This window comes from Vipera ursinii (genome assembly GCF_947247035.1).
Source record: "Vipera ursinii genome assembly, chromosome: 6".
Lineage (NCBI taxonomy): Eukaryota > Metazoa > Chordata > Lepidosauria > Squamata > Viperidae > Vipera > Vipera ursinii.
This window is the reverse complement of record NC_139515.1, coordinates 47,565,411-47,576,228: the sequence shown is the minus strand read 5'-3', so window position 1 is coordinate 47,576,228 and position 10,818 is coordinate 47,565,411. Positions and strand designations below refer to the sequence as shown.

The following is a 10,818-nucleotide window of genomic DNA, read 5'->3' as shown; positions in this document are numbered from 1 at the left end:
CCAGCAATCTCTCGCTCAGTCTTGTGCGCTGCTGCCACCAGTTCAGCTCATTCCCCTCCCCCGCTACCACTTTTCTAGGATGGTCGTGTACCACCTGCCAGGTGCCAATGTACCACAGGCGGTACCCGTACCACTGGTTGAAAAGCTCTGCCTTAGAGCAGTCTATTATAGGCACATGCACCTCTGTTCTCCAAGTTGTCACTACTACTCTTTAGTCTCACTATCACACCAGATTCATCCTGCCTGTCCACAGAGACAATTTTGCAAGCAACTGGCTTTCCCAAAAGTTCCTACATTTTTCTTTTTATATATCAGAGATGCTTTGCACATTTGCAAGTGGATGAAGTTGAAAGATATTTCACACTGCTGTAAAATAGGGGCAAATTGCTCTTTTCTTCTTCTTTCATTGCACTCCAACTCCTATTCATTCAGCATTTAGAGAAATAGGGCAAAAGCCAAAGTGCAAGAATGGAGAGCAAAACTACTTTCCTTTCCTTCTTCTACATAAGATTTTGAGCAACAGAGAAACATAGCAAAGGACTTCTCTGATCCCTACATAAACTTATCATTAAACACTTAATACTGCGACTAAGTACTATTAAGTATTCATTGTGTAATTTTAACTATTTTAAACAGCTGTCTGTTTTATTTTGCAGAATATAGAAGATAATCTAGTGCCTTTAACTTATCTGAATATAATACCTAACCCAGCATTATTTCTTCTCAATAATTAAAGCATAGAAAGCTTGTTTAAAATGTCAATTTAATTCTAAATAAATGTTAAGTATCCTTAAGGCTAGAAAAATGTTCCTAATTTCTTTAAGTAGTTGCCTCATTAATTCTAGATTTATAATTATTTGAATATTTTATTTACTGTTAATGATATGTCATTCATGACTACTTATAGAAGAAATTAAATAAAGAGAATGATAATTCCCTAATTTGGTTATAGCACAATAGTTTCTTTGAAAGTGTATAATAAATTGATTTCATGCTGAGTGGTTTGAGTTCATGGAATTCAAGTTTTGTTTCTTCAGAAAGTATCAACCTTGTAATCCCATTCATATACTATAATATGCTACAGATAAAATACTAGAAATCATCTATATAATGTTACCAATTACTGGGATATAGAATAACAAAAAAAATATCTGCTGTAAATTTAACTCCTTAATTTTTGTGTTTAGCTATTAAGATTACTATGCAGGAAACAACAATGAAATCCATATTGCTCAGAATTATGTACAGAAGTAATAATTTGTTCTGTCAGAGTTGCACATAAAAGGGTGACAGTGTAGAGAGCTACAATGGTCATAAAGGTTAGGGGGGTTAGTCTGAGGTATTATGCTCACTTCAGCATGCACCTTTCTCTATATGGACGTCTTACAACATTCAGTGAATGTTTCTATTTAGGATTTCAGCCTTAGAAATACTGGAAACATAAGAAAATTACCTAGATTGGATTTTAATCTATCTTGATTAGCCTAGACAGTGTTGACTGGAAGTGCTTTCTCAGGTTCCAAACAAAATGGAGATGGAGAATAAATTTATTTATTTATTATTTATTTTATTAAATTTATATGCCGCCCTTCTCCCTAAGGACTCAGGGCGGCGCACAACAATAAAAATTAAAAACATAAAATGGAAAATTTAAAAAAGAATTAAACAATAAATACAATAATTATATGGCAATTTAAAAACCAGTAAAAATAAAACCAGTAAAATAATAAATAAATAAAATAAAATAATATTTAAATATTATTATTTTAAAATAATAATAAAATAATATTTAATAAGGATTTCATCCTTATTAAACTCAGAACTGTAATTCCTATTTATTTATAACAATAGTAATATTTGTTATTGTTCGATATATTTGTAGAACTAAGAAAAAGATTAGAAGACTGGTATAAAACATTATAATAATTAAACATCCTTGAAATTTAAAGAGAAATATTTTATGGAGAACAGATTCATTGGCAGAATGTTACTGAAAATCATAAGTTTAAAGCAGAAACAAGCAGCACTGTGCAAACCCCATTAGAGAAATAGCATGAAACAGTTCATCCTAGCCCACACAGCACCCGCCGGAAAGTAGCCATTTTGGCATGTCTGCAAGGATTTGTAAGTGCACTGAAAATGGTGGCTGCTTCCAGGAGGCAGCCACCCAGTCCAGTGTTTAGCTGGCCCTCCTTGCCTATAATGGTGTCCAGAAATCTTGAAAAGATAAGTGTACCATGGGTGAAACATGAGTAGGGAGCAATCCCCAGGCCTGAAGGCATCCAGCAGGGCAGGATTGGGAGGAGAGAGGCAGAAGGCCCATTCATCAATTTTATATATTTTGACCCAGTATCACACAGTATTGATGTCAACATAGTCATTGCCATAAACAATCCGAAGCTGATGTTGGATTTGAATTGGAAAGACTATTTCAGCTTTTAAAAATTCAGTCATAGTATGATGGTTAAAGTGAATTGACAATTGCTCATGTAGGCTTCCATTTCATAAACAGTAATAACACAACTTTTTTCACAGCAACTTCCTTGTCAACTGAAGTGGAGAAAAAAGATGATGAATAGCATGACAGAGTTTCAGGCACATTAATACTGCCATCTGTTGGCAACTTATACATTGGAGGCATTACTTTTCATTCCAACCTCAAATTTTTAAATCAGGGAGGTAGGAAGAGTAAAACAATTTCTTGCTTTAGAAACAAGAATGTTGTAAAAACAACAACACCCACTACTGTTGCTCACACATTAATGAAATGGTAGACTTATTTTATGATATTACTCTGGCCCTACTAGTATGGCTCATCACCTGGTATTTTGTATTCAAAATTATACGTATAAAATATTTTCAAGATCTTTCTATTTCATGACTATTTCATTTATTAAATTTTCTGTTAATATGACAAACTTCACAGAGGTGCTGATCCAGTGGAGTTTAGCATTCATGTAACTCCTATTTGAAAAACAGTGTATCAACTATATTGAACAAACGGCTTCTAGTTCCACAAACTAAATGCATTGCATATTTAAAGTAATACATAGTAAACTAATGAATTAATCAGATCCATATGAATCTCAAGTTGTTACCACTACTGTACAGTATGTCTACAGGTCATAATGTTAGTTTATCTGTATTTTAGGATTTTGCTGACAGCTCTGTAATCAGTTTCTGTCTAACCCATAAATGTGTGTTTTTCTTTCAGGGTAGTTGAAAAGTCATCACATAGTAAGAGAGCTTTTATTTATATATTTGTCTCTGTTTTTTTCTCTGTTGCATACATTAAATATTATTGATCCTGCCAACAAAGAACCAGCTAGTTAAGATTCTTATTTTGATGTCTTTGAGGTCTCTTAGAATTATGACTGCCAGAATTCCAAACCACAGTGGTTTCCATTTTCAAATATACTTCTGTGGTCATATTGGTATTTGACATTTCTTTGGATAAACAATCATTTGTGGGAGGTCTTACTTTATGAATCTTCTGCAATTAAGGTGATAAGCTGTTTAATGAAAGCATTTTATTTAACATTTGTGTGTTCTATTATATGTATCCTTGTCATATAGATATAACAATTATATACTGTAGCTTCACAATTATATACAGTAGCTGTGAATTAATAGTATTTGTGGGAGATGATACACACATGTATCAGCTTAGGGCAGGGGTAGGCAACCTCGGATCTTTTATGACTCATGGACTTCAACTCCCAGAATTCCTGAGCCAGCTGGCTCAGGAATTCTGGGAGTTGAAGTCTATGAGTCATAAAAGAGCCGAGGTTGCCTACCCCTGGCTTAGGGATATAGTCCAAGAAGCTGCCAGATAGATAGAAAGAGAAGCTGTCAAGAAATACAGTTACAAATTAACTTGCTATTGTTGTGTATTTTAATTTTATGCAACATTTTGTCATCATGAGATGGACAGCTGGACATGTCATGATTGCAGTGGGTATCAATCTAGTATATTTAAAAGTACTGTATGGCTCTTTAATGTATTTTGAGAAGGTTTGCTTGTGCACAATGAAGACTATTGTTGTCATACAAAGCCCTCAGCTGATAAAGCCAAACTCCAAGAGTAGGAAGGCTTTAATTGTGCATATTTTTGTGAATTATAATTCTTAAGACATTTTGGTCAGCACTGGCACATCTGATAGATTCTTGTGTTAAGTGATGAAGTCTGAATTGAATGCTTCATTTGTCATTTTAAGAATGCACATTGTTCATTGTTCTTGTACTTTCTTAATGCAATAAAAATTTAACTTCATCACAGATATCAGTTAAAGATACATGGGGGGGGGAGTTCCTGATTTTAACTTTACAGAAACAAGTGATAGTGCATCAGAGAAAGATAGTGTATTTCCACTTATCTCAGATATAGTCCTTTGAAAAGCATAGGCTATTTCCATCTGTGGTGGAAGCATAAACATAAACTATGCTTACAATGGCCTAACTAGAAACAATCACTAAAAGTAAGCATTTATAATTCCTCATGAAAAAGCATAACCACAATACAAAGTTGTATTTTTATTCAATAATTCCTCCTCATAACAACAACAACAACAATAATAAAAAGTTGGAAGGGACCTTGGAGGTCTTCTAGTCCAACCCCTGCCCAGGACAGGGCTTTTCAACCTTTTCATCCATTGTACCACTTTTAGGGTATGGCAATATCCGAGTACCACCAGTCACCTAGCAAGGTGTCAAAAATTTGATGACAAAAAAGGGACTGTTTGAAGTTACAATGGCACTGAAAAAAGTGCCCCCCAAGCCACAGCCAAGCAAGACACCTGCCTGTCCGCCCGGCAGTGCTCTTCTTCCTGCCCAAGGTTTTCATTGTTGTAAACATTTCTGTTGAGGATTGCCAGTGGGGGTGGGTGGGGGAATGTTTGGTTTTTATTGCCCCCGTCTGCTGGGTGGTTGCAGCAGGTTTGGGTCACTTCACATGACCCTGGGACACTGCGACCGTCATAAATATGAATCAGTTGCCAAGCATCTGAATGTAAATCACAAGACCCTGGAGATACTGCAACATTCCAGCTGATCGGCACTTCTTCTGGGCTCAGCAGAAGCACCAGGATCAGTGCTGCTTTCCAGATGATTGGTGCTTCTTTAGGGCTCAGCAGAAGCAGCAGGATCTGCACTGAGCTCCAGCTGACAGTCCCGAAGAAGCGCCGATCAGCTGGAAAGCGGCACTGATCCTGGCGCTTCTGCTGAGCCTTGACAGCCCTGCAGCTCCAGCCATCTCTTGCTCAGGCTTGTGCGGTGCTGCCACTGGTTCAGCTCATTCCCTTCCCCCACTACCACTGTTCTCGGATGGTCACATACCACCTGCCAGGTGTCAATGTACCACAGGTGGTACCCATACCACTGGTTGAAAAGCCATGCACTAGGACTCTGAGGTCCCTCTCACAGTTACTACTATTGAGCAAGGTACCATTTTAATAAGTCACAATGAATGTGAGCAATATTGTTGTTCATTAGTTGTAATTATTACGGTAAATTAAATTATTCTATTTGGTTTAGAAGTGTAATTAAAGCCACAAAAGGCATCTTTATTTATCATTACACCCTGAAGGAAAAAGTGTAATATAATGTTTGCTGTTATATTTTACTTAATTCTAACATAAGCTATTTCCAATAGTATATACATTATTGTAAGTGTTGGTTGTACAACCAAAATATTCACATAAACCAGTGTTTGACAACCTTGAGAACTTTAAGCTGTGTCGACTTCAACCTCCCTGGGAAATCATCTGTATACTACTAGCCATGAAAGCCAGCTGAGGCTTGGCTTGGCTTGGCTTGGGCCAGACACCTCTCTCAGCCCAACCCATCTGACAGGAAGAAGTGTTGGATATGTTCATCACCTTGATAGGTAGACAGGCAGGCAGGCAGGCAGACAGACAGTCAGACAGACAGACAGACAAACAGGAAAGAATCTCTTCTTGTCATGACCTTTAATTGGGCAAAACAGAACATGATAGTGCAACAAAATTTGAACCAAGGTAGCTCAAATGGGATAACTTACAGAATGTGATCCATGACCCATGATTCCCAAGGAAAATGAAATTTGAGGATGTTGTGACTGTTTCAATGCTACTGGCTGCTGCTGTGCTGCTTTTACAGTCACATTATCTCAATCTTTAATGCTGTTACAATTTCCCAGACCAGTTTCACAATCCCTCATTCCTTCAGATGGTACCAGGTACCATTCCTGACCCACACTCCCCCTCACTCACTCTCCACCTGGGGGAGGGAGGGAGGGAGGGAGGGAGGGAGGGAAGGAAGGAAGGAAGGAAGGAAGGAAGGAAGGAAGGAAGGAAGGAAGGAGGGAAGGAAGGAAGGAAGGAAGGATTTCTGATGCTTCCTGCCACCTTCCCACAAGGAAATTCAATTAGGAAACCAACAGAACAACAGAAATTGTTCCCGCTCCCACTGTTGTTGTTTTTTTGCCATCCCATAGTTATTTTGTTTCTTTGTTTAGGTAAGGTGATCTCTCTGAAACAGTGACCCACTAGATCACAGGTTGTGTAATAAAGTTTAAGGTTGCCAAGTTTGAGAAACACCAACACAGACATTATAGGAAATAAATTTTATGAATATCAAAAAGTGCATGTTAATGATGTTAAATTAATAATAATTAAATTTGACACATCAATCATTTTAAACATATAGTGAATATACTTAAAGGTTCCACCTCCCCCCCCTTTTTTTGTCTTTGCATCATTCACGGGTCCTTTCAATTTCTCCAAACATTACTGCTCTCCATTCATCTCCCCATTTATCTATCTGGAACTTTAAAAGAAAACCTCAGTCAAGCCAGAGATCATATGTAACTGTCCTTTGAAAAGAAATCAGTTAGTTTAAAAGGCATTTGTTTTAAAGAATATTGAAGAATTAGTTCTTTTCCGGGTGCGAAAATACATGAAAATAGTATGGTAAATGAAAATATATATATATACAGTTCAGCTAGTTTTAAAAAAGCAAATTCCTACTCATACAATCATTCTACACATGTATGTTTTGGCTCCACACATTTTAAAGGAAGGTTGATACACTAAGAATTTAAAATCAGCAAGAGATTTGTGCAAGAGTTTTGCAACACTCTTTTCTTCATTGAACCATGAACTTAAAATCCTAAAACTCTTAATCCCACCACAGTCCAGCAAGCTTGCCATGTTACTGTTCAAATCACACCACTATCCTTTATATGAATAATTATAAGTAAAACCAAAAACCAACAGAAAATGTATGTGTTTATTTTCAATCCATGCTCTTATCTGAATGATTTCTATGTGAAGAAAAAAATTCACAGTAACATTAAGATTTTGAATGTCAGAACACAAAAGAAACCTATAATTAAAAAAATTATCATAGATTGTGTTATTGCTTAACAGAAAAAGAAATTAGCTAAAAAACCTTTATTCAACTTCTAAATGTGTAATTACACAGAACAAGATATTTGTTTTTGACAGAGGAAACACTGTTTGGTTATACCAATGATATTTTCTCTGTTTTATAAAGTCTGTATTTCTTTTTCTAAAAAAAATCCTGATCCACTAAGTGCTAGAATATTTAATAGCAGTGCCATTCCTGCCATCTGATTGTTGTATTTAGATAAGCAATAGCTGGTTTGTGTGGAGCTTCATGATGTTAAAAAAAATATGCTTTGCTTTGTAACCTACCTCTCATACAACATATACCATTCATCTACAGTGGTAGCACCCAAAACCCTTTAATGATAAAACTATCATTAAAAGGAGTGTTCCCCAAACTGTAGAGACAACCCTAAATTCCTATTGGTTCAGTTTCTACAACACAACCACTTTACTTTAGGTTGAAAACAAAAGCAATTCAAAAATAGAGGAACAAAATACTTTTTTTCTGTTATGTTCAACAACCAGAAATTATGATAAAATTAAGAATTTACTCTTTCAAGAAAAAAAAACAGGATTATCTTCTTTACTAATTTACTAATTTCATTAAAATAAGCTTCCCTCAGATGAAGCATTATTGGACTTCAGCTTAAGCAGTGAGTTTCCAATAGCCAGTTTCATCTCATTGCTAACAAGGGAGAAAAAAAAGAAGTTAAATGCCTAAAATATATGAATAATAGTTTATGTGAACTGTTTTAAGCAATTAAAGTTCTTTGAATATTTATAAAAAGCTCATTTCCAGATAAGACTTCATTGGCTTCATGGTTTCAATTTTATTTTGAGGAGCTTGAAAAGATTTGTTGCGTAAAGAAAGCAATCTCAGGTACAATAAGATTAAGGAAGGTAATCTGACCTACCTGGACTGCATATCTTGCTGGGTTTTGGATTGGCCACTCTCAGGAGGATTCGGAGAATGAGAGATGTGTTGCTGTAGTTCTAGCAAGGACTGATAGTACTGCTGTTGTTGGTGCTGCTGCTGTTTATAACGAGACAAACTAAAAAACAGTCCTAAAATGGCCTTCAAATTTCCATTTCTTATTTCTGCACAGACAAAAAGAAGAAAATGAAAACATCAAAATTAGCTTTCCTTCACAGATATGCCTAATGGACATTAGCCATTGTTTCAGTTCTGCAAACTATCTTACATTTGAATTTAATATGACAAGATTTTTAGCGATTTTTATGGTGGGATCTCATGTTTCATACTGGATAATAGATATATAATTTTATATCATATATTGAACTCTTATAAAGGACTTACTGGTTAATACCACCAAATGTATCTACCATAAATATATTCAATAACATTAATAGCACATAATCATTACTCAAAAGGTAACAGTTTTGTATAATTTGAATGTAATAATTATTTACATTTGTTGATGTTGGCTAATAATTTCATTATTCTGCCTTGCTTCAGATATATATATATATATATATATATATATATATATATATATATATATATATATATATATATATATATATATATATATACAATTCTGCATACGTTTACATATTGATCATTGCATACATTTCTATATTGGGCTGTTGTTGTAGACCAGGGATGTCAAACTGCTGGCCCGTGGGCCGGATGCCAAAACCACACCCACCCCATTGCCGGCAATGGAGAAAAAGTCACGATACATCACAACACGTCATGTAATGTTGCGAGTTTGACACCCCTGCTGTAGACAATCCAGAACCATTCAGAAGCACATCCAGTTCATTCATGTGTTGGATCATACTGGTTAAATGTGTTTCCAAGCGCAAGTCAAAGCTGCTTATGAGAGTTGAATCTTTAAATTTTTGAAGACCAAGTTAAGGACTGCCTTTATCTGAACTAATCTCTTCACACTTAAGAATTGCAAAAGAAAGAGATTTAACTTTGCAACAAAAAGGAGTTTTCATGTTGGAACCAGTAAAAATCCAATCTCATACTTATGTACCTTATGTGTAAAGTGCGCAAGCAGAGAAGTAGTTAAATCTTTGCTGATATTTATCTAAATTGCTTCTGAGAGGACTTAACTGTTTTGAGATCATAAACTTAGATACCAAAATCCCGTTGTTAATTCCTAATCTCTAGGGTTAACTATTGGCCTCACTATGTCTAATGATAGGACCAAAGATCCCTACATTCTCATTCATTACTGTATTGGTATAATAATTATTTTTCATTCTATTTATTCAGCTCTGATTTTTATATCAAAAAGATTGTTGATTCCTCTGAAATTATACCAGCTGATATATTTGAGAATTTCATCCTAGTTTCTCAGAAAAAAATGAAAATAAGTTAAAATGTTTCTTATGCTTAATCACACCATCTTTGCGATAAAAAGAAGAGACAATAAAAATCTGTAAAACATTTTGTAACGTATTGGGCTTTGTTTTACTGAGAGTATCACATGGGTTTTGATTGCTGCAAGGTTGCTAAAGCAGGGAGCTGGCTAATGGCTCCCAGCTCCTCAGACAACCCGTGTCCAGCGCTGCCATTGGTTGCTTCTAGGGTGGCAATAGGTTGCTTTAAACCTATTGGCCGCCACCTAGAGGCCAGGGTATAAATAGCTGCATTCGCAGCCCTGTTTCCCCAGTTTGGTTCCTGCAAGCAAATAAAGAATGTTCCTGAATGAACTCACTCGCCTCGTCTCTTCTCTCAAGCAATGAACACAGTACACAACCCTAGTGATGAGGATGGGATCCTGCTCCTTCAACAGAGCTAAGAGTCACTAGGGGAGAAGCCAGAACACGCCTGGCAGGAAAGCAATCCCCCCCTACGGTGGGCCTACCACAGCCACGCTAGCGACCATGAGCCTTGAGGATCAGTCCCAGGGCATACGGAGGAGAAGGAGAAGATGACGATGAGCCCCAGCCGTGAAGACGAACCCAAAATGGTGAAGGTCAGAAAGCTGCAAGAATTTGACATAGCTCACCCAGAAAGATGGTCTTCATACCTATCCAGGATCGAGAACTATCTCCGTACCAACCAAGTCACCGAGGATGGCTGAAGGCTGCTACGCTCCTATGTGTTTGCGGCCCAGCCACTTTTGCCATTGCAGAGAACTTGTTTGCACCGACACCATTGGAGTCTGTAACGTTCATGGACTTGAAGAAATGGCTCGGCGACCACTTCCAACCCTAGCTGTCGGTAATTGCTTGGCGCCATGCATTCAAACAGAGGGTTCAACAGCTGGGTGAAACAACATCCGAATTCATCGCAGCATTGAGGCAGGCCGCACACCTGTGCCAGTTCTCCGACGTAGAGGAGAGGCTCCAGGACCGGCTCATCTGTGACCTCCAGAATTGAGAGTTGCAACAAAAACTGTTCGCCAAAGAGACTGTCACTCCCAGACGTGTTGAAGGAGATCATGGCAGA

General features: G+C 36.8%; 1 protein-coding gene across 1 annotated transcript in view; it reads right to left on the bottom strand.

Moving 5' to 3' along the window:
- The window catches only part of NAV3 (neuron navigator 3), a gene marked incomplete at its 5' end in the record, with an annotated part of 387,240 nt that overhangs the window by 136,060 nt on the left and 240,362 nt on the right, over nucleotides 1-10,818 (bottom strand). Inside the window, one exon of the mRNA XM_083365121.1 lies at nucleotides 8,303-8,486. Coding sequence (XP_083221247.1) covers nucleotides 8,303-8,486 — 184 coding nt within the window. The remainder of the gene's footprint in view (nucleotides 1-8,302; nucleotides 8,487-10,818) is intronic.